The sequence below is a fragment of the Lactuca virosa genome, chromosome 2 (genome assembly GCF_052849685.1).
Source record: "Lactuca virosa cultivar CGN04683 chromosome 2, Lactuca_virosa_CGN04683_v6, whole genome shotgun sequence".
Lineage (NCBI taxonomy): Eukaryota > Viridiplantae > Streptophyta > Magnoliopsida > Asterales > Asteraceae > Lactuca > Lactuca virosa.
Genome location: NC_136427.1, coordinates 313,745,811 through 313,770,039, shown reverse-complemented (window position 1 = coordinate 313,770,039; position 24,229 = coordinate 313,745,811). Strand labels below are relative to the sequence as shown.

At 38.4% G+C, this 24,229-nt stretch overlaps 2 protein-coding genes and 2 non-coding genes across 4 annotated transcripts; 3 read left to right on the top strand and 1 right to left on the bottom strand.

The window, feature by feature from the left end:
* Window positions 1–10,844: 10,844 nt before the first annotated feature.
* On the bottom strand, window positions 10,845–12,614 carry LOC145158802 (uncharacterized). The gene has a single exon (XM_079077645.1). It carries the CDS (start codon window positions 12,612–12,614, stop codon window positions 10,845–10,847), a length of 1,770 nt encoding a protein of 589 aa, XP_078933771.1.
* Window positions 12,615–13,045: 431 nt separating this feature from the next.
* LOC145161771 (small nucleolar RNA R71) lies at window positions 13,046–13,152 on the top strand. Its single transcript, XR_013738645.1, has one exon. It is a non-coding gene; the product is annotated as a small nucleolar RNA R71 (small nucleolar RNA).
* Window positions 13,153–21,284: 8,132 nt separating this feature from the next.
* On the top strand, window positions 21,285–21,364 carry TRNAL-UAG (transfer RNA leucine (anticodon UAG)). The gene has a single exon. It is a non-coding gene; the product is annotated as a tRNA-Leu (tRNA).
* Window positions 21,365–21,404: 40 nt separating this feature from the next.
* On the top strand, window positions 21,405–23,454 carry PLR1 (NAD(P)-linked oxidoreductase superfamily protein). Its single transcript, XM_079081332.1, has 8 exons — window positions 21,405–21,618; window positions 21,690–21,918; window positions 22,056–22,149; window positions 22,239–22,362; window positions 22,438–22,539; window positions 22,624–22,781; window positions 22,876–23,151; window positions 23,262–23,454. Exons 1-8 carry the CDS (start codon window positions 21,511–21,513, stop codon window positions 23,263–23,265), a joined length of 1,095 nt encoding a protein of 364 aa, XP_078937458.1. The 5' UTR covers window positions 21,405–21,510; the 3' UTR covers window positions 23,266–23,454.
* Window positions 23,455–24,229: the final 775 nt, after the last annotated feature.

The window sequence follows — 24,229 nt, the reverse complement described above, 5'->3', positions numbered from 1 at the left end:
ACAGGAGCGGAGATCGGAAGGATTGGAGAGCGGATACATGTTGGTAATCATATGGGTTGTTAACATGACCATGTTTAGCATTCCATTGTGTTACTATTATGTGTTTAGTTTCTGATTTAGGTGTAAAAACCTTTTACTTTGCGTTTATGATTGAATGAAGCTTTGATTATTAGACTAATTGCTATATTGAATTGTTTATTTATGTTTAATTTATCTTGCCAAGCTTGTTAAAAGATCCTTACGTGTTAATGATAATTATTTGCTGTTAATTATTAAGTAAATTGAGTTGTATGAACATCTGCTTGATTGCTTGTCTCTTATGATCTTGATGACCAAATACCCCATACTTAGCCTTTGCTTGCCCCCAAGCAAATTTTACTTTTATTTTACCAATATCGTACTAAACAATCCATTTAAAACTCAGCCATTATGTCAAGACCTCAACGCATGCATTTGTGTCTAAAAGTTTCCTAAAGTACCCCCCCCCCCCTCATACTTTAAATACTCACAATCTTCATAAACATTTGCCCACTTTTTCCGAACAATGCTCATTTTATGCAACCCTCCGAATCCATCCGCAGAAAACCTCCTAACCTCAAGGTATTTTTAGTTGAGCAACCTAAGCATACATAATCTAGAATTACAATTTATGATACCACTATGGAGCTCTTTTGGAATTCTTCACTTTCTTCATAATTTGATCTTTGATTTCTTTGAATTCACCACCTTATTTAATTTGATTTCTTGGTATCTTCAACTTTTTGAATTTCTTGGAATTTTGATCTTTTGATCTTCACTTTATTTGCTCCAAAATTCTTCAAACTTTTCTTGCAATTCTCTCTCTCTTTTTTTTTTATTACATGTACCTCGCTTTTTTCACTCAAAACCTACATGCTTAAGCAGAGGCGCTCAACCTCAACCTTTATTGGTTAATGATAATAATTTTCCTGGATACATTTCAGGTTTAGGCTGCTAAACATATTGCATCCCTCAAACCAAGCGGGGTTATGTTTTTGTTCCATGATTTCACTAAAATAAGGGAGGCCACAAATGCACTATAACGTGTATTGGCTCAACTAAACATTTGAGTTCTCATCGGATCATCTCATACAATATTAGCAAAAATTTTAAATTATCACTAGATTTTTCTAAATTAAACTATTATTTTCAAGTTTTTAAATTTTCAAATTTACCTAATCTAGCAATTTTCAATTTTCCAATTTAAATTCCTTTTTCGACCCCCTACCCCACACTTATTTCATACAATGCCCTCATTGTATGCTAAAACGAATTAAGCACATAAAAAGGGAGAAAAAGGAACAGACTCCCCTGGGTAGTTGTGGCGAGATCGAATGGGGCTGCTACAAGTTGCTCCAAACATTGTTGAAAGACTGAAAACTGGAACTGCTACTTCTGAATTTTCAAGAACGCCGACTTCTAAGATGTGGTGCAAAGATTGCAAATAAATGCAATATGTAGTAACCATGACGTGGGAAAGTGTCAACCACGTCGTCTCGTCGAGAGATGTGAAATCTAAACATGGCCACAATGTGAAAATCGTTGGTCACATCGTCATATCAAGAATGGCAGCCTCTTCTCGCGATGAAAACTCCCCCACGACATAGGAAAGTGTCAACCATATCGTGGCAGCCAGGATGATACTTCTACCTCGCGTCAAAATAAAACACTATGGTGTGGGAACAGCTCATCCATACCATAAGATTCAAAATATAGTAAAAATGCCACTCTTCTAAATAATCTCTCACGAAATCAACACGCACCCCACACTTATGTAAAATCGTGGGTCTTGACCATAATCTTCGAACTCTCACACGGCTCTCTCTAGCAACAGTCGGACCTAGCTGCTGAACTTACTGCCAGCTTTCTAAGGGCGAAAATTCTGCAAAGATCTAAACAACCAAGGAGCATCAACATGGAAAACAAAAGTAAAACAACCTAAATTAAACTAATTACATACCAAATAAAAATACTAATACTAAGCAACGCAAAAAAAAAAAAAAAAAAAAAAAAAAAAAAAAAAAAAAAACTAAAAATAACACAAAAATAAAAAAAAAAAAAAGGATAAACTAAATCACTCGTCATCCTCGTCACCGTGCTGCTGTGTCCCAGATGTACCGGCTCCATCAGAGCGTGACTGGAATGGCGGAGGAAAAGGAACCGGGTACTGAAATCCCTGGTGGGCAAAAAATGCGGTCAGCGCATCCCCATACCACTGCTGCCGTCTCTCTACGTGTGCAACACGCTCACCCAGACTCTGAAATCCCTCGTCAATGCGTTGAAATCCCTCGTCCACGCGTTGGGCCAGGTAACGTATATCAAACTCTGGTTCAAGTCCCTGCTGTGCTCCTCAAGGAGCAGGTCTACGCCGCTGGGCTCGTCGCGGCTGTGGCTCGACTGCACCCTCCTCGTCGGCCACGTCATCTGGTCGTACCCGTAAGACACCATCCTCGCCCCGCTCAAATACACGCATCGACTCCAACAACTGAAGGCTCATCGGCCTCATATCATGAAACACCATCGATCTCGTAATCTCGCGCGTCAACAACTGATAGGATCGAGCTAATCGTGTGATAAAATGCCCCCCGCAAATCGGGCTATCCTCCCGAAGTCCCCTGGCCCTCCTACCCAAATAAGCAGCTAAAGCAATTGGAAGGTTTAAGTGCTTCCCTGGAGTAACAAGCGCCCATAAGAAATACAAGTCTGTAGAAGGCACTCTCTCACTATTCTTATGGTGCGTGAGAGACATGGAAATCAGACGGTGGAGCAATCTATATGTGGTAGACCGAATCATCCTCCCCCGTGCAGTAGATGGTGTGTACACTCCCTCAGTAATCTCTGCCCAGAAAGTGTTTTCATTGTAGTCATCTGGCCGGACCGTGAGGCAACCAGCAAGGAATGCCGGGAAGTGGACATTCCTCGTCTCGTCTACTGTATATATCCCAACTCGAGTGGCAAGCTCAATCACACTGCACTCCCGACTCACACCACCCAGTCTAAAAGAAAAGGCTGTCCTATCATCGGGTGTCTTCCTAGGGTCATAGGAAACTGTAGCATAAAACTCCAGCAAAAATTCCCGATACACAGGCTCCTGGATCCTGAACAATCTTGCCCAACCCTGACATACGAACAAAGGCACGCCACTCGTGTCCGAGTGGGTGTATTGCAAAAAATTCTCGATCAGCGCATCAAGTCCAGTCTGGGCCGCCAATTCCCAATCAAATGAAGGTGCTATGTCAATCTCCTTAGTAAGCAGCAGACTCAGATTTCTCACATATTTGGCTCGGGTTTCATTGTTTAGAGTTTGCGGGAATTGCAAGAAACGGTGATCGGTCACGTCCTCGGGTGGGTTGGTTCTTTGAGTTCTACGAGCCATAATCTGTGAAAATACAAACAACACAAAACCAAAACAAAATACCACAGCATTAAACAGAATTATATGAAAAATATGGGTGCTGGTATGGGCTATACGCTGGGCGTATATCCAGCATACGCTGGGCGTACGTCCAGGAACTCGATTTTGTCCCCTGTTTGGTCATTGTTTAGCCATAATGAACATTCAACAAATATTCACAGGAGAATCATGAAGGGTAGTCAAAATATGGGTAAACTACTTAGGCATACTTCCAACGAAGTCGTATCTGGGTCTGTTCGTCACTGGCCTAAAGCCATAATCACTCTTCAACAGCATTACCCCAGGAAATGCGCAGGGCAGTCCATCAAGCGAGGGTATATGTCCAGCGAACGCTAGGCGTACTCCCATAAGATCGAATCGATGATTATCTTACGAGATTAAGGCCTAGTTAAGTCCAAGGGTTTAGTCCATTGATCGAAATCGGTCTTATTAATAAACAAACTCAGATTCATGTGATATCAACTGCAAGAAGTGTATAAACCCTAGATTTCGATTTAGGCATAATGCAGCTTATTTCATCGATTAAACACAAATCAAAGCCATTGAGTAACCGAATAACATACCTGTGTGTCGAATTTTACAAGAAAAGAAGAAGAATCGGAGATTTTTGGGAGTGCTTGTCGTCACAGTACGCGGCGAAGGAAAAGAGAATTGAAAGAATAACAAAAAAAATCAAAGGGTAAACAGATATAACCTGTCGTCGATTTACGCTGGGCGTAACCCCAACTCCGTGAAAAGGCCATCCGCGATCAACGGTTCATTACGCTTGGCGTAAATTAAAATTACGCTGGGCGTAATTTTAGCTGAAATATTTCCTTTACCTTATTTGAAATTCCCTTTTTTTTCAACTAATTAATTTGGGAGACTTATAATTATTATTAATTAATTTTTTTTTTCTTTTAATTGCTTCAACAACAGCCATGACTTTCCGATGAGTGACATTTAAAAAAAAATGAGACGTCATAATCACTTGTCTTTGTCGAGGTCAAACAACAACGGTTGATCAAAAACCTTTGCACGCAAGAATTGGTTTGCGAAAACAACCACTTTCGAGACCCGTTAGAATATTTCATTTGTTTTCTTCGCACCTTTAACTAAAAGTAGAACAAGAGGTGACCTAACTAGTCAAGAACAGCAAGAGTTCGGTCTTCTACTTAACCACCACAATACGCCTTGCTATACTACGTCCCATGGATTGAGTTGGACAAATCAACAAAGTAGTAGGCTAAGCAGGTCAAGAATTCTCTAATCGCTTGCATTATCGAAACTCATGCAAAAGGTAAAGTCAATCAATGTGTACGATCCCAAATTCCTACAATTAACAACAAGAACCTTCCCGACAAGTGAAATGATATCAACGAAAATAAAACTAAAAATAAAAACTAACTAAAAATAAAAAAAAACGAATAATCAAATAAACTAAATTAATTAAACGCCGTTCCCCGGCAACGGCGCCAAAAACTTGATGTGCACAAAAGTACCCACTAATTTTAATATTTATAACCTAACAAACTTAGACTAACTATGCACTTATAGGCAGTGTACCTAGTCAGATTACAATATAGCTTAGGTAAGTCGGGTGTCGATCATAGGGAACGGTGGTGAATTAATTTAAAATATTTGATTATAGGTTACAGGTCACACGAAAAGAATAAAGAAGTAATTTAATAAATCTCAAATGAATAATTAATTAACAACTCTCGATAAACTAACAGGAAAGCAAATCTCTTCAGGTACTTTGGTTTAGATAAATTACACCTTAAAAACATAGACAATTGCATACACAAATTCATTTATTCATGTTCACCGATTCCTAAAATGATTAGATTCGCGTTCACTATAACTAATCATTTAGCAAACAAGTCAATTCAAACAGTGATCAGTTGGTTAAACTAACATTCTTCATAGTGTTCAGTTCGTATCAAGCAAGACTTGTAAATATAGTTAATCAAATTGGTTGTTCAATTAACCTCTTGTTGATGGTCATCAGACAAGGCTTACACATTAACTTACTTATTCTCAAGTTAATCCTAGTTTCACACTCGTTATTCCTAGACTTATAATCTCGATGGTCATGAAGATCATAAGAGACAAGCAATCAAGCAGATGTTCATACAACTCATTTTACTTAATAATTAACAGCAAATAATTATCATTAACACGTAAGGATCTTTTAACAAGCTTGGCAAGATAAATTAAACATAAATAAACAATTCAATATAGCAATTAGTCTAATAATCAAAGCTTCATTCAATCATAAACGCAAAGTAAAAGGTTTTTACACCTAAATCAGAAACTAAACACATAATAGTAACACAATGGAATGCTAAACATGGTCACGTTAACAACCCATATGATTACCAACATGTATCCGCTCTCCAATCCTTCCGATCTCCGCTCCCGTTAGCTTAACGGCCTTCCGGCCGCCTTCTAGACCCTCAAAACGGCTTAACAGAAGTTAATTATCGACTAAATTAAGTTGGAAGTCGAATCCCCCCTTCTGGTTAGCTGATAATCGACTTTTATAACCCTTGTAACCGACTTACGTACGCTGGGTGTAAATCGGATTACGCTGGGCGTAGTGAAGATTATTACGCGATTGGAGTTATCAGATGCCAGCCGTTACGCGGGGCGTACACTTTTATTACGCTGGGCGTAACTCTAATTTAGCCATTACGCTTGGCGTACAAGTTCATTACGCGGGGCGTAAATGGCTCCTCCAACATTTTTCCTTTCTTTTAGCTTCTAAGCCCGATTTCCACTTCAGTCTTTTCTTTTGTGCTCTATCGACAACGAATAGCTGCAAATCATAATTCAAAGCATTATAAGTACTTTTTAGTTCTAAAAGAGAATAATAAAGGCCAAAATATTAAGATATAATGCATAAAAATATATATAAAAATACACATATCAGTTGTCATCCATACTCTGCTGAATGACGGGGTTATCGACAGTATTTCCCACGGGAATCCCTCCCGCAATACATGTCAATGGGTTTTTAGAGTACGTTTGGGTAAGGGCTTTTCTCATATTTCACCACTCACCCTCAACTCATGTTCTCATTTCACCACTCACTCTCAACTCATGATATCATCACTGATCATCTCATCTATCCAACTCACCTTTCATCACACACCCACTATTTAACTCATGATCTATATCACTGACTCATGAAGCTCGTCCGATCACTTCATAAAAGAAACAAAGACTCCAAAGCTCTTCAAAATAAAAGTATAGGGAAAATACTAATAAAGTACTCTCGTACGCTCCCGTAACCCGACACGTAATAGTGTCAAAAAGAAGAACTAACGGATGAACACATAGTTTAAAAACACCTAATGAACATATAGTTCGAGAACACCTTATGAACATATAGTTCAAACATACCTACCGATTACAAGTCTGCTAACGTTCCACTCGACTATCTAAAATAGTCTGTGGCTGTTGTCTATACTCTGCTAGATGACTAGATCATCTTAAACATCGATATCTCTCATCACTTTTATTTCATCACACATCATCTAATTTATCTACCCATGTTTTACCCAACATATTTGTAGATAAAAATACATACACAGTTTAAAACTTGTATAAACATCTATTCAACAGTCACCTTAATTAAACAATTAATATAATTACACATAGCACGTATTTTAAAGAAAATACTTCATATATATGTGTAAGGTGAAAGTGACTACACACTCACTTGATTTAACGATAACCGGGCAGCACTTCGTTGCCTAAAACGGTCGTTTCTAATAAAACCGGGAGTTTTATTAAGAAACCGGGCTCTGCGAGGGTCGGGCTTCGAAACCGAAAAAATAAATTTCCTGGGCTTCTCGGGCACTCCGGGACGTGTTCCGGGCGTTGGAAATGATCTCGGGGCATCGGGGGATGTGAAAATAGCCAAAATATTGAAAAAGGGGTCAAAATTGCTAATTTTCCAACTTTAGCCGGGAGGGTTCGCACCCTCCTATTTATAGTGTCCGAAGCTACTGATTGGACGGCCGAGAAGGAGACACGCGGCAGCAGATCCGAAGAGGGCAGCACCTGCTCCCACGTGGGCTGCGCATGCGAGGGCCTCGCTGGAGGCTTCTGATTGGACCACTTCGGACGGCTCTCCGGTTTGGACACGCTCCTGATGACACACCGAGACCGGACACGGGGCAGCCTCCTATAGGACCGAACCTCGGACTCGAGAAGAACGTGACACGCCTCGCCAGGTGGCTTCGGTGACTCAGCAGATTTCGGATGACTCAGCATAATTTCGGACACGTGTTGGATGCGAGGTGAGGACACGTGGCCGAAGTCCACGTATGCGAGATTTCTCAGTTTTGGGGATTTTTCTCGATTTTCGCGACAAAACTTCTAAAATCCATAACTTTCGCATACGAGCTCCGTTTTTGACGTTCATTATATGCACGCGTAGGTAAAATTACGCTCTACAACTTTCGTTTAGACTTCGTCGGCTAATTTTGACTTTAAGTTTTATATTATTATTTTTAACAGACCGGGATAGGAAATCCGTTAAAAATTCATAACTTCTTCATCCGACGTCCGTTTTCGTCAGACTTTTTACCGTTGTACTACTATTTATGAGACCTTCGATTCTCGTTTAGGTCGTGTCGGCTAAAAATCAGTCGATCTAAAATTCGAGTTTTTAGCTGTCTACTGCTAAGCTGAAACTTCGAAAAATCATAACTTCCTCATACGAAGTCAGATTTGGGCGTTCTTTTTATACCTACTCTCGGTTTAACGAACACTACAAGTTTCATTTAGATCACTAAGGCTAAAAAGTAGTTTATCAAAAACTCACTTTTTACGACATTCGGCACCGTGCCGGTTTGTCGCGAAACTTCGACAGGTCATAACTTCTTCGTTATAACTCGGACTTCGGCATTCTTCATATATCCGTAATCCTTGTCACGACCACTACAACTTTCTTAATAAATATCGGCTTTATCTAATATTTATTTTTGACGCACATTTTTATTCTTAATTAATTAAACCCTAATAATTAAGCATAAAACACATAATATTCACATAATTCCTTTTCATTTCTTCTAAATGAGTTACAAAGGTTAACCTAGACTATTATGTCAATATTGATGCCTAGCATAGAAACACGGGCGTTACATTATTACCCTTCAACCTTGCATCATGCCATCTTTTTGTCTTGTCTTTGTAGATCAACGAGTTAGTGTAGGACTTGTTCCTCAATTCTTCCAAATCATTTATTTGCAAAAGTCGATTGGCACGCAACTCATTTGGCTCAAAATTGCATGTTTTTAGAGCCCAATAGGCTTTATGTTCAAGTTCTACGGGTAAATGACAATTTTTACCATAAACCAATCTATAGGGTGTGGTTCCAATGAGTGTTTTGAATGCGGTCCTAACTGCCCAAAGTGCATCATTCAATTTGTCCGTCCAATCTTTTCTATTACTCGCTACCGATCTCTTCAATATTCTTTTTGAGTGCCCTATTTGTGACCTCGGTTTGCCCATTTGTTTGTGGATGGTAAGGTGTTTAAAATCTATGGTGTACACCATATTTTTGCAACACTTTTGCTAGTTGGTCATTAGCAAAGTGGGTTCCTCTATCACTAATTAACGACTTGGGTACTCCAAATCTAGAAAACATTTTTTTAAGAAACTTAACCACAACCCTTGCATCATTGGTTGGTAATGCTTGCGCTTCTGCCCATTTTGACACATAATCCACCGCCACAAGTATGTATTTATTGCCTTTGGATGAAGGAAATGCTCCCATGAAATCCACACCCCACACATCAAATATTTCACAAACTTGAATATTCCTTTGAGGCATTTCATTCCTTGACGAAATATTACCCTTTCTTTGGCAAGCATCACACTCCCTCACGTGAGTAGCAGCATCCTTGAAGATAGTAGGCCAATAGAACCCCGCATCAAACACTTTCTTAGCAGTGAATTGTACTCCATGATGTCGTCTTGCCGGTCCATTGTGGCAATGCTCTAATATTTCTCGAATTTCTTTGCCAAAAACGCATCTTCTTATGATTCCATCCGTACAACTCCTAAAAAGATATGTATCATCCAAGAAATAATATTTAATTTCTAAAAAGAACTTCTTCTTTTGTTGATGAGTGAGTCCTTTTGGAAGAAAATCGCCAGCCAAGAAATTTGCAATGTCGGCATACCATGGTTCTTCCCCCATAATCACCATCAAGTACTCTTCCGGGAAGCTATCTTCAATGCCCTTGTCATCCATCTCATCCCTTACTGGATTTTCTAATCTAGAAAGGTGGTCAACAGCTACATTTTCCATCCCTTTCTTGTCCTTGATTTCGATGTCAAATTCTTGTAGTAAAAGCACCCACCGGATCAATCTTGGCTTTGCATCCTGCTTGGTAAACAAATACTTAATAGCAGAGTGGTCAGTAAAAATAGTAATTTTTGACAAAATTAAGTAGGGACGGAATTTGTCAAAGGCATACACCATAGCTAATAATTCTTTTTCCGTTGTGGTATAGTTTTCTTGGATCGGATTTAGGGTCTTGCTCGCATAGTAAATGGGTTGAAAGTGTTTGTCAACCCTTTGACCAAGTACAGCTCCTAAAGCATAATCGCTTGCATCTCACATTATCTCAAACGGTAAGTTCCAATTCGGGGCGATAATGATCGGGGCGTTAGTTAATTTTTCTTTCAAAATTTCAAAAGAGGCTAAACATTCTTTAGAAAAATTAAAAGGTGCATCTTTCAAAAGTAGTTGAGTTAAAGTTCTAGTAATTTTGGAAAAATCTTTAATAAAGCGGCGGTAAAAACCCGCGTGACCTAGAAAACTCCTAACGCCCTTTACATTAGTTGGTGGGGGTAATTTAGCAATAGTATCAATTTTCGCCCGATCCACCTCAATCCCTGCCTTGGAAACTTTATGGCCTAACACAATGCCCTCCTTCACCATGAAATGGCACTTTTCCAAATTAAGAACTAAATTAGTCTTCTCACACCTAGAAAGCATCAAATCAAGGTTAGCAAGACAATCATTAAAAGAGGAGCCAAAAACGGAAAAAATCATCCATGAATTTTTCCACCATGCCGTGGAATATCGCCGTCATGCATCTTTGAAAAGTCGTCGGCGCATTGCATAACCCAAAAGGCATGCGTCAATAGGCAAATGTTCCACTTAGGCAAGTGAAAGTTGTCTTCTCTTGATCAATTGGGTCAATAAGTATTTGAAAATAACCTGAAAACCCATCTAAAAAACAATAATAGTTATGGCCCGATAATCTCTCAAGCATTTGATCAATAAAAGGGAGAGGGAAGTGGTCTTTGCAAGTGGAATCGTTTAGCTTTCGATAATCGTTGCACATCCGCCAACCGGTTACCCTTCGTGTGGGTATGAGCTCGTTCTTCTCGTTTGCTACGACGGTCATTCCTCTTTCTTGGGCACTACTTGGACGGGACTAACCCATGGACTATCGGAAACTGAATATATAATCCTGGAATCTAAAAGCTTGACAACCTCCTTCTTGGCCACCTCTTGCATGTTCGGGTTCAACCGCCTTTGATGTTGCACTACCGGCTTTGCACCTTCTTCAAGATTGATCTTGTAAGAGCAGTAAAAAGGGATTATTCCTTTAATATCGGTAATTTTCCACGCGATGGCATTTTTCCTTTTCTTCAAGACTTGGATTAACTCTTCTTTTTCAGATTTGGTGAGGTCCGAAGATATAATTACAGGTTTTTGGTTACCCTCTTCCAAAAATGCATATTCTAGATGTGTTGGCAAAGTTTTCAGCTCTAAGTCTGAGTTCTGAATAGTGAACACGTCGAGTCCAGAGAGGGGACTCGTCGAGTTCAGGTTAAGATTCCCGTATGATCGTGATTTTTCTTCGTATTCACTTTCTTCAAGCATTCTTTCAATCTCATGCAGGTCTCTTTCAGCATCAAAGTCATCTTCAAGGGTATAAGTGAATTCGCTTGACTTGTCTTCTTTCCATTGTTCCATTACCTCTTCCAAGACGTCCACCGAAAAGGTCGTGTCATCAATATACTTAGAATGCTTCATGGCCTTATCAAATCCAAAAGTAACTGACTCGTCCCCCACTCGAAGGGTAAGTTTGGATTCTCTCATGTCTACTATGGCACTCGCGGTGTTTAGGAAAGGTCTTCCAAGGATGATCGGCACTTGGTGGTCCTCTTCCATGTCTAGCACTATGAAATCTGCGGGGAATACAAATTTATCTACTTTAACCAATAAGCCCTCATATATCCCCCCTGGAAATGTCACCATCTTGTTTGCTAGATGAATTGCCATACGAATCAGTTTCGGCTTCGGAAGGTTTGACTTCTTAAAGAAAGAGTATGGCATAAGATTAACACTTGCCCCAGAATCTGCCAATGCATAACTAGTAGCTAGGTTCCCGAATTGGCATGGCAAAGTCAACATCCCTGGGTCACCTATTTTCTTTGGCAATTTGTTCAAAATTGCAGCTGAACAGTTTTCATTAAGCACCACCTTGGACACCTCTTCTAGCTTCTTCCTATTTGTGAGTAGTTCCTTCAAGAATTTTGCGTATTTAGGAATTTGTGCAACCGCTTCTATGAAAGGAATGTTGATTTGGAGGGCTTTGATGTGTTCCAGGAACTTTTGATAATCTTCATTCTGCTTCTCTTGTCTAGCTCGGCCTGGAAATGGCAAGGGAGGTTGATACGGTTTTAAAGGAGGGATAGTTTTCTGTTCAGAGCGTGGACTCGTCGAGTCCAAGTCTGGAACTCGACGAGTTGCGTCGAATGTTTGTGATTTCGGGTCTTCTTTTTGTTCCTCATGCACTTCTTTTGGATCTTCATTCATGATAGGATTCAGAGGGGTAATTATCTTTCCACTTCTAGTAGTCACGATGTTAATTTGAGCGCCTCTCGGATTTTTCTCGGTATTACTTGGAAGTTCACCCGGTGCTCTTTGATTGATTTGTAGTGCAAGTTGGCCCAACTGTTTTTCAATGTTAAGAATACAGGCTTGCTGGTTTCTCATCAATGCTTGTGGCTCTTTCATCATGGCTTGTTGTTCTCTTATTGCAACATTGGTTTCGTTGTGTCTTTTCTCAGATGCGGCTGCAAATCTTGTGAGCATATCTTCAAAGTCCGTTTTCTTTTCTTGCACCGGCTCCTCCTTTTGATAGAACCCTCTTGTCTTCATCCTATATTTCTCCTCCTTTGCCTTCTTGTACTCGTCGTACGGTAGCCACTCTTTGTTCAGTTTTCGCCAATCTTCATCATATCTATCGCCACTAGAGTAACATACTTGCACTTTCCGGCTCCCATGCTCGTCTAGATCACAATCTTTAGTAAGGTGAAGCCCGCTACAACTATCACATCTTTGTCATTCTTCGATCCAAACTATCTAATTTAGCCATTACCGCCGCCATATTATCGGAAACCGAGTTCACCGCCCCTCGAGTCAAGTCATTCCTTGAATTATGATATTCTCTAGAATTCTTAGAGAATTCTTCAATTAGCTCCTTTATGAATGCGGGTGCTTTCTTCGTGAGTGCTCCTTGGGAGTCAAGGAGCTGCCTAGTTGTCACTTTCACTCCATCATACAAAATGGAGACTTCTTGCTGAATGTTTAAATCATTGTGGGGGCAGTTCCTCAACAAGCCTTTGTATCTCTCCCATGCCTCATAAAGTGACTCGCCTGGTTGTTGCTCGAAATTGGCAATGGTTTTCTTCAACTTTGCTATTTTTGAGGGAGGGCAAAATTGATCAAAACATTCTTCACACATTTTAGCCCATGTGGTGATGGATCCTGGAGGGAGTGATTTCAGCCAATCTTTCGCGACTCCGTTAAATGTAACTGGTAGCTTACGAAGCAAAACAGTCTCGTGAGGTACATTAGGGATGTTGAAGTAGTCGGCTATGTCGTTGACCTCGTCGATATGCTTGTATGCGTCTTCGTGATCTTTCCCGTAGAATGGGATGTCCTTGAGTTGGGCGAGTATGTGGCCTTTTAGCTCGAAGGTAGCAGTTCCTGGAATCGCGGGTTGCACGAGTCCCGGCCTGGTATCGTCACACATCCTTTTCTTGTATTCGCCCATGGTGATATCTACGATGTTAGCCATGGTGTTATCGGGTTCGCTTTCTCGGTCGCTTTTTCCTTCGGTTTCTGTTTCGTAATCGGTCTCTTTTGGATTGGTATTGTGTTCAAAACCTTCTATCTTACTTTCTTCGCTCTTTCAACTACTAGACTCACCCACGTTCTTTCCTTTCTTCTTTCCAAAGACCGATTTGAGTTCCTTGAAAGGTGACTTCTTTGGCGGGTTAGTTTCTTCGACGGTTTTATCCTTGTTCTTCCTCAAAGCTGATTCGGGATCTCCAAGAGGTGGGACCAAAGATGTATTTGATCCTCGGGTCATAAAATACCTGAAAGAAAACAGAAAAACATACGTAAAAAGAACAAAACGAATATAAAAACGAAAATAAAAACGCGTTGGACTCGTCGAATTGCTTCGACTGGACTCGACGAGTCGAAGGCTAAAACAGAAAGCTAGAAACTAAAAAAAAAATAAAACAAACTAGAACTTAAACTAGATAACTAATTAACTAAAATGGTAACTTTGTGCAAGATAAATCTTACACAAAGGATCGATTACTCTAGCAATTAAAATAACTATTTAAAACCGTTCCCCGGCAACGGAGCCAAAAATTGATGTGTGTAAAATGCACTAGTTTTAATCCTACTACTTCAAACACAAAAGGCAGTGTTTGAAGCAAGCAAGCAGGGTACTCTAGCAAATAAACACACGAAAGGCAGTGTACCTATCGTTTAGCAATATAGTTCAAGCAAGCAGGGTATCGAACACAGGGAACGGTAACAATTAAACTAACTACTAGAATTATCTAATTAGAAACAAACAATAAAAAGAAGGATTTTCTCTAGTTTTGCAAGACTAGAAACTTAAACAATTAACTAACACTCAACCTAAAATAACTAACAACTAAAGCAAATAAGAAGTAATTAGATTCAATAATAAAAGAGACTTTTGTTCAGGTTCGACTCACTTGTTTCTATGGTTGATTTTATGGCAAGTATAATGGATTATTTTATCATTGACTACCGATTAATGTGATTAGATTCATGTTCACTATTACTAATTCCTTAGAAAACAAATTAATTCAAACAGTGTCCAATTGGTTAAACTAATGAATTTCCTAGTGTTTTGATTCGGGTTAATTAAGACTTGTAGTTTTAGCTAATTAAACTTATCAATTCAATTAACATCTTCTATGGTTGTTCATCACACAAGCTCACATATTAACTTACTTATTCTCTAGTTAATCCTAGGTTCATATTCACTAATACTAGGCATATAATATTGTTTTCACAAAAATCATATGAAACAAGCAATTAAAAGGATGTTCATACAACTTAATAGACTTGATAATTAACAGAAAAACAGTTATTAGGATCTTTAACAAGCTTAACAAAACAATTTCACCAAATCAAATAATCCATACCATAAAATTAATCCATATTAACAAGCTAATCTACCCTAAACAGAAGTGATGAGTTTTTAGCTCATATCTATAGCAGCTAACATCTCAAAAACGAAATCCAAAGATAAAAACATAATGTAAACAATAGATTAAGAAAAGAGAATGTGTTTTGCCTTTCGATCTCTTCCAAATTGGTCTCTAGGGTTGATCTTAGAATTCCAGAGCCTTAGAAATCCTTCCAATCGCAAATTAGTCACAGTTAATCCTCCTAAAAACTCCTTGTCTCGGGAATTAATGTCATTTATATAGTTTTCTGAAAACAGGGGCAACTCATCGAGTCCATAGACCGACTCGACGAGGCCATCACTTAAAACCCATGTACGACAAGTCTTGATTTGTTCGCGAATATTCCTATCTACTCGACGAGTTAAGGACCAATTCACCTTTTTAGCTTAATTTCTTCTTTCTTCAATTCCCGAGCTTCCGATTGCTAATCCCGCATCCTTTTTAACTCGAGCATGTCCTTTAGGCTGAAAATACAATTTAAACATAATTAAGTACCTTTTGTTTAATAATCGAGACAAAATAGCCAAAAAGTATTAAGATATTAGACAAAATATATGACTAAATATGCACATATCATAATCCATGTAAGCTAATTTGACAATTTCGCCCTTTTGACGATTTTGTCCCATTTTTCTGCTAAATCTATGTGTATATTAACAATAACAAAGTAATTGCAGAATGTGAAAATGACAATTATGCCCTTGTGATCCTTTTGTCTATCATGGGTAAGATACAATCATTATGTTGATGTGTTCTTAAATGTGAATTATTGATTTAAATCTTTCTTCATGTTGTGGAAATAGCACATGAAAGAGACCGATTGAAAAAATAGCAACATACTTTTAGTTTTTTCACCAATATATAAACATACTTTACTTTTCACTCATAACAGGCATACATTAACATTTCTTTACCGATTATAGGAATAGAATTACTTTTCTTATCAATAGGGAAACAAATTTGTTGTTGAAGGTGATTTACAGATGGAAAGGTTTGTTGTGTTTTTTTGTTATTTTTTGTTTCTTTTGGTTATACTTTTTATGACTAAAAATATAAAATCTTTTATTTGTTTTTACTACAGGGAAGCATTTTGAGAAACTTCGATGGAAAATACAGTTTATATGATATCATTGGTATAAATTTTACCAGAACAATTTTCATTTTATGTTAGTAACTTTCAAAAATATTGTACGTTATTGGTTTTATTTCGCAAATGTAGTTTTCATATATGTAGAAAAGTTCTTTTTCCAAAATTGATGTACTATGTGAACTCATTATTATGACTCAAGAATTTACAAATTTTACTCAGTTTGTCACAGGTTTCGCCAAAACTCATTCAAACCCGCACCGTTTGTGGGGTTTCCATTAGTTATTATTATTAGAGTAAAATGACTTTTCTGCCATTTGACCAAATTTAGCAAACCCTAGAAACTTCAAGGACCAATTTTGTAATTATTAAAAAAAGGAAATAAGAACCGAAGTGTTAAATCAGGCCCCCATTGTGCTCTAACCTTCATCCCTCATGATCATTTCATCATCTTTACCACACCGGAACTCCAACATCCGTGTCGGTGGTGAGTTCACCAACTTAGGTTCCATCAACACCAATATCTTCAATTCATCGAACTCCAATTTTAATGGGTTTAACTTTGACTAGAAAGTTGGGTCGACTAATCTGATGCAAATCGATGATTTTGGGAACAAGAGGTGGATTTAATAAAGGAATTTACTAAAATACAATAATAACAAATATGTGTTTGTTGTTCATTATCTTCTCCACGGCCTACAACCATCACCCCCAACAAAATCAGGAAAAAAAATATAGCACTGTTCATCTACACCCCTCCCATGTTCCTTTGTTTTTTCGAGTTTCTTCCTAGGTGTACTCTTAAGGTGTTCAGGTCCAAGAATAGGCAAGAAAGTAGGTCTGGCAACAGGAAGTCTTTGCAACATCGTAATATTATGAGTGCATTAGCTACTTGGGGGATTGAAGACGGTATCGCCAAGCTAGTTAAAAACTTAGTTGACAATGCAATACTGGAGCAACAAGGTAAAAAAGAAGAGTACGTTCAGGAGGAAAGAACATTGGGCAGCACCAATGTCAGGCAATGTCTTTGTAAGGTTGGCGATGGACATTTTACAATAGCAGTGAAAGTTTTATGTTCCTCGGGGGTTGCTCCATTCGGGGGTGATACCACGAAGGATTTGGAGGATAAGCATCCATACAAACCACCACCTTCCATGCCGATCACCATATTTTCAGAAATTCCTCTTGCAGTGGATGTTGACAATGTCCTTGGGGGCATTAAATCTTTCCTTAAAGGTACCTCATGTGGGAGAGACAGGTTGAGAGCTCAACACATTTTGGATGCCCTTTTTGGAGAAGGTTCGGCTATTGCCAAAGACCTCTTACGTGCTATTACATTTGTGGTTAATTTATGGATAGGGGGAAGATGCCTCTCGATTTTGGCAGAATTTGTTGCCTCTGCTCCTCTTACACCACTCTTAAAACCTGACAAAGGAATACGACCTATTGCAGTAGGCACTATATGGAGACGTTTGGTTTCCAAGTCGGATATGAAATGTGTTGGTAAAGAAATGGCCAAGTATCTCAATGATTTTCAGTTCGGGGTCGGGATGTCGGGTGGCACTGAGGTCGTATTACATAGCGCCAGCAGGGTGTTGAGTGAGCGCCACGATGATGGGTCTCTTTCTGTGCTTATCGTGGACTTCTCCAATACCTTTAACCTTGTCGACATATCCACATTACTTCATGTGGTCAGATTGAGGTGCCCTTCTATATCCTTGTGGGTAGCATTCATATATGGTCAAGCAGTAAGGTTGTATCTAGGAGACACACATATTTGGTCCACTACTGGGGTTTAGTAAGGAGACCCATTGGGACCACTTCTCTTTGCCCTTGTGTTGCATCCATTCTTGCATAATAGTAGAGATAATTTCAAGCTTCTTCTCCATGCATGGTACCTTGATGATGGCACACTTATGGAAATTCGGAGGAAGTGGCCAAAGCGTTAAACATCATTAAGGTGATTGGCCTAAAATTGGGCCTTCAGCTGAATATCAAGAAATTCGAGTTCTTTTGGCCCTTGTATGATGGTAGGAAGTTGCATGAGGGGCTATTCCCGGTTGGCATCGGGAGGCTGCCATTGGGGGTGAAATTTCTTGGGGGGGGGGGGGGGCTACTAGTAGAGATGTTAGTTTCATTAGAAGTTTAGCCATAAAGAGAGTCGAAAACGTTGTGAATTTGATGCGCCTTCTTCCCAATTCTCTGGCCCCCAGAGTGAGCTCCTTCTGCTTCGGTCTTGTATGGGTATTGCTAAACTTATCTTTGGACTAAGGACATACCAACCCATTTTACATGGAAGAGGCGGCATTGTTCTTTGACAATGGGTTACGCGGGGCAATTGAGGACATTGTGGTTTGTGGTGGCCCTTTCTTTGGCGATATACAGTGGCGAATTGCTTCCCTACCCATTAGGTTTAGTGGTTTGGGTTTATACTCGGTAGTAGAGGCTACCTCATATGCTTTTGTTGCCTCAAGGGTCCAATCTTGGGTTTTGCAAGACTACATCTTACGGAATAGCGGCATATGTGGTATGGATTCTGATTATGCTTGTGCCTTGGCTTCTCTTCGTAACAAGCTTCTGGACATTGACCTTAGCAATTTTACTACTAAGGACACCCCCCCCCTAAATCCCAGAATACACTGGTGAGTGCCCTTTTTAATAAAAATGTCCAATATATGGAAGTACATCTCGACATGACGACTCGGCAGAAAGCAATTTTCTAGTGTTTACCTGCACCATATGCTTAAGATTTTCTTCTAGCTATCCCTATAGATAGGCCTGGCCAACATATGTCTCCCGTGGAGTATCGTATTATCCTCAAATATCGACTCATGATCCCAATATTCTCAGCTGACAATATATGTCCGGTGTGTCGCAAGGTATGTTTGGACTCTTTTAGAGAGCATGCAATTCATTGTAAAGAACTCGCGGGGTTCAAATACATGCACAATATGGTTAGGGATGTTTTTTTTTGACATATTTAAGTGTGTCGAGGTTTCCGCCAAGAAAAATGCACCTGTGAATTTCTTGACTGGCCCGACAGAAGGAATGTCAACCCTTAGACCGACTAATTTCAGGGCCGACCCATGGGTCATGGCAAGCTGGGCGACCGCCCCGGTCCCCCAGATGCCAAAGGGCCCCCTATTTTTTCTTCTTATATTGGATTTCACGGTGTTATCCCATTGTTTTTAAGCCTAATGGACTGGCCCAATAGTCCAATATTGATCGTGTGCCAAAAGAGGGCGACGAAAGCGAGATTACCTAGCGTGCGTGAGTTGTCAATTTCCTATTTTCAAGGCTCATCAACACTGATAGATTACAGTAATCGATTTCAATGGAAACTCCAAACGTCATCGATTCCACTTCTCCAACCAATGGTTAGTTCTTCACTTGTTTTAATTGTTATTGGATTTCTTAATGTTCTTATTTTATTTCTGAGTTCCATTTCTTCTTATGTTTCCCGTTTTGATTCTTATTCACCTGACGATTTCTTATTCATCCCTTCTTATTTCTGATTTTTTATATCTTCAATAGCATCGTTGCACGGATGCACCAAATGAGATGCATTAGGATTTCTTTTGAATTTGAACCTGTAGAATCGAGAGTCACTAATATTTCTTTCTGAATTGGAAGTTCGATAATTGAGAGTCAGAGACGCAATTGGTTTATGAATCTGAATTTTTGTAAGTTTAAAGCTTCTTGAAATTTCTTATTCTTCTAAATTTGATTGTGCCTTTCTGAATTTCTATTTTTTTCTTACATTGTAATACGAATTTCTATTTCTTACACTATGTAATTTGCCTTGGTTTTTTGTTGCTGTAAAATGTCATATCTTCAAAACGTATGAGGAATTGCTGGATAATCTTTGATTTTAGTGGATTTGTTGTTGTATAATAATCATTGAACCTTGTTATTTCAGGTTTTCTCCCCAAAGTTCAATGATTTTTTGGTGATGTAAGTGAGATTTTAACTGATGTTATATGCACGGCAGCACATTGCTCAAGTTATCTCTATTGTTCATTCAAAGAGTTTTAAGTGCTTATTGCTGATGTACAATAATTTAAAGTACATGACCATTTGAATTCTATTGACAAGGGCAATCATGGAAAAATAAGTATTTTTTTAATTGTTATTGTCTTCTTCGTTCATACTTTATGAGTTAAATTGTTATCCACTTGTTGCAAAGGGTAAAAATGGAAAAATAATTATTTTTTTCTTGGTTGTAGGAGCTGACTTTCAAAGTATTTTTTTATTCATTTGGTTGATCATATTCTTCATTTTTGTTTTGATTTAGAGCTTCAGTTTTGGACATTTTTTTTACAAAAGTAAAAAGTCATCATAAATCTTTTATTGGTATTTTTGTATACACTTATTAAATTATTATAGTAAAAAACAAATATGCCGTGAAAGTCATTTTAATCTCTCTTTAAACCGAACCAAACAACCTCAAACTCAATTAATCAAAACCGATTACACCATATTATTTGGTTTTGTTTACGTGTTAAAATTAAAAAAAAATATTAAACCAATTTGAATAAACTAAAAACGAATTAAACCGACCAAGTAACACCCTTGCGGGGCCCCAAATTTTTTTTTTGCCCCGGGCCTCAAATGGGCTTGGAACGGCCCTGACTGATTTTTTGATGGATTGGAGGGAAACACATGTGTATATTATAAAGATAATGAATTGAATTACCCATCTCAATCAAAACTTGCAAACTAATTTACATCGGCTACCTGGCTTGAAACGATTTCCATTAATCTTTTTGTAGGAAGCTAGGTGGTGATAAAAAAAGATTTGATCAAATGAAGCTTATGTTTAAACTAGTGTTCATCGCTTTCTTGGCTTGAAACAATTTCCATTAATCATTTTACAAAAAGCTTATCAGCAAATGACTATTCGTCGTTTTCTTTGTTTAATAATTAGCCATTTGTGATACCGATTTCTTAGCTTGAAAAAACTTCGATTAATCTTTTTACAACTATATTGTCAAAAAATACAAAATAAAAAATCTAAAAGTTCGTCACATCAATGTTACGTAGATAAATATGGATCAGAAATACCTATATGAAATGCCACATAAACGTATAACCTACTAAACTTGATATAGTAGTTTTAATGACTAAAAAAAATGTCTTAATTAACACGTTTCAAATATAGGATTTTGATCAGTCAAGTAAATGGTTATTTAATGAACTATTCAATTATCCTACACATAAGACAGTTTGGCCGAGTGGTCTAAGGCGCCAGATTTAGGCTCTGGTCCGAAAGGGCGTGGGTTCAAATCCCACAGCTGTCAGTTTTTTTTATCCATTTCTTATTTCTTTTTTATTAAGAAATACTCGCTCTGTTTCTTTTGGTCGATTGCGGACCTTATCAGTTAAGTTTTCCAGCAAGAACATTGCGCGCGCAAATAAACGGTGGTAAGGCAACACCTTAACTCCGATGGCTATATCAATGTCAACGACAACACCCTCTGCTTTATTTACTTCTCCGATTGCTTCCCCTATCAAGATTCTCAAAATACCTCGCGTTTTCTGGCCATGGCAGAAGGTAACTCAATTTCACTTCATAAACCCTATCCACCCTAACTCCGATGGCTACATTTGATTCGGTTTTAATAGGTGAAGTTGGGGCCAATGAGTGTATCCCCCATGGGGTTTGGCACCTGGGCATGGGGCAATCAGTTACTTTGGGGATACCAAGAATCCATGGACACTGAGCTTCAACAAATTTTTAACCTAGCTGTCGATAATGGTATTAACCTCTTTGACACCGCTGATTCTTATGGAACTGGTAAATTAAATGGGCAGAGCGAGAAACTTCTTGGAAGGTTCATACGCGAATTTGAAGGTAAAACTCTTTATAGTGTGCCTTAATTTGGTCAAAACTGACATGTCATTAATTATTTTTGGGAGTCTACAGTTTCTTGTTATTGGTGATGTTTTTTTTGGGTTTATTGCTAAGTTGTTGGCTGACTGGATGTTCAGGACAGACACAAGTTGGTGATAACATTGTGATTGCCACAAAGTTCGCTGCATATCCATGGCGCCTGACACCCAACCAATTTGTGAATGCGTGCAAGTATAGTATACAACTCTTTCTTTCATTCTCCTGATTATCTAATTCAAGAGTCATGAGAATGAGAATGAGATGGTTTTTGTAATTTTCAGGTCTTCTTTGGATAGGTTGGAAGTGGAGCAGATTGGAATAGGACAGTTGCATTGGTCAACCGCAAACTATGCTCCTCTCCAAGAGCGAGCACTTTGGGATGGTTTGGTGGCAATGTATGACAAGGTTATCTATCAACTCAATATTAGACACATACTATGATTTTAGCAAAAAGTTTTTTGAAAAAAAAAAATCATGCAGGGTTTCGTTCGAGCAGTTGGGGTGAGCAACTATGGACCAAAGCAGCTGCTGAAGATACATGATTACCTCAAGGAACGAGGAGTTCCCTTGTCTTCAGCTCAGGTACTACTCACTTACTTGTAGTTGTAACTTGTAAGTGCGCCTATTTATCAGAAATCAGAATTATGAATATATCATGCCTTTCAGGTGCAGTTCTCATTGTTGAGCATGGGGGAAGATCAAATGGAGATTAAGAGTATATGTGATTCACTGGGAATCCGTCTGATATCTTACAGTCCTTTAGGCCTTGGCATGCTTACTGGCAAGTACACCCCTACTTGTAATAATCTTCCACGTGGACCAAGGTAAAAATCAAAACTAGTTGATTAAATAAATAATAAATATTTTTTGTTTAATGTTTAAGCTTTCAAAATGAATGTATTATGATATGACATGCAGGAGTTTTCTGTTCAGAAAAATTCTTCCAGGGCTGGAACCCCTTTTGATCTCATTGAAAGAAATATCAGAAAAAAGGGGGAAAAGCATACCACAGGTTGCAATAAATTGGTGCATCTGCAAAGGCACAATTCCAATACCAGGAGTTAAGTCTGTGAAACAAGCTGAAGACAATCTGGGAGCTCTGGGTTGGAAGCTTAGGCCCACTGAGCTGGATCAGTTGGAATATGCTGCAACCCAGTCCCCTCGCAAGATGCTCCAAAATGTCTTCCAGACAAGGTATCTCACATATATATTCTTCTGTATGCTCCAAAATGTTTTTATCTCTCTTGCTAATTGCTAATTGCTAATTGCTAATTCATAAATAAATACAACTCTCTTCTTTGCAGATAACTTTCAGGAAAAACACAATTGTAGATACCGCCTATACAGTCTCCATTGTTCTTGCTTTGGAAACTCAAATCAAGCTGAAAAATTGTTTGGATTTAATCATATCATAAAACTTTGTTATTTGATGACTAGTTATAATTTGTGTCTGTCACACACATGCAGTAAATAAAATAATTTTATATTTCAGAAAAATCAGAATAGTTTCTAAGCATACAAAGGGCTCATGTCAAGTCTTGCCTGTTCAAATGATACCTTACATAAAGGACGCAGCCAATGTCTTAAGAGACCATGAGTCCTTTTGTAAGGTGTTAATTCATTTCATAGACTTTCTTTTTTACTTAATGAGTTATATCTGGCCATGGTTGTCTCTTTTTGACTTCATCCGGACATAATGACTTAATGGGTTAGCCTAAAAATCATGGCTTAATGTATCAAGACATTAACCATTTACCTATTTATCCTTCTTTATACTGTAACACCTCTCACAATAAAATCGATGGAGATTGTTAAAAGTTGTTTAATGTTTTTTCATTTTTTTTTTCAAAATATAAGGGTAAAAAATCGTCATTTAGACAGGTCTAGAAAAGAACTAGATCATCTTATGTATACAAGACTTTATCCATACATATACCATCATCCGTCAACAATTTTACCCATATATAATTTCATAGGGAAAAAAAGCACTCACTTGATCTTGTAAGCTATACAAAAAGACAGTCAAGATTTTACTGTTAAGCCTCGACTTATTATTTCTTTTAAATGTTTTGTTAACATTATTTATTTAGATAAGAAGACACGTATGTTATGGAAAAGACATGACTTGAGAGTTGAGACAGACAGTATGCAATGGTTTTAATTAAAGTTTTTGTTAATGGTTTTAATTAAGGTTCTTGCTACAAAAGAGCCCCAACGACTAAGTCCAAAGAGTGCGGCGCAGTGTTGACTGTTGACTGTTGAGGTCTAAACT

What these genes read in the sequence shown, in the direction of transcription:
- LOC145158802 (XM_079077645.1), bottom strand. Translation starts at nt 12,614, where the DNA reads ATGAAGACAAGAGGGTTCTATCAAAAGGAGGAGCCGGTGCAAGAAAAG.
- PLR1 (XM_079081332.1), top strand. Translation starts at nt 21,511, where the DNA reads ATGGCTATATCAATGTCAACGACAACACCCTCTGCTTTATTTACTTCT. An exon ending in TGGTGGCAATGTATGACAAG is followed by an intron (nt 22,363 to 22,437) that starts GTTATCTATCAA and finishes AAAATCATGCAG; the next exon opens with GGTTTCGTTCGAGCAGTTGG. An exon ending in AATCTTCCACGTGGACCAAG is followed by an intron (nt 22,782 to 22,875) that starts GTAAAAATCAAA and finishes TATGACATGCAG; the next exon opens with GAGTTTTCTGTTCAGAAAAA.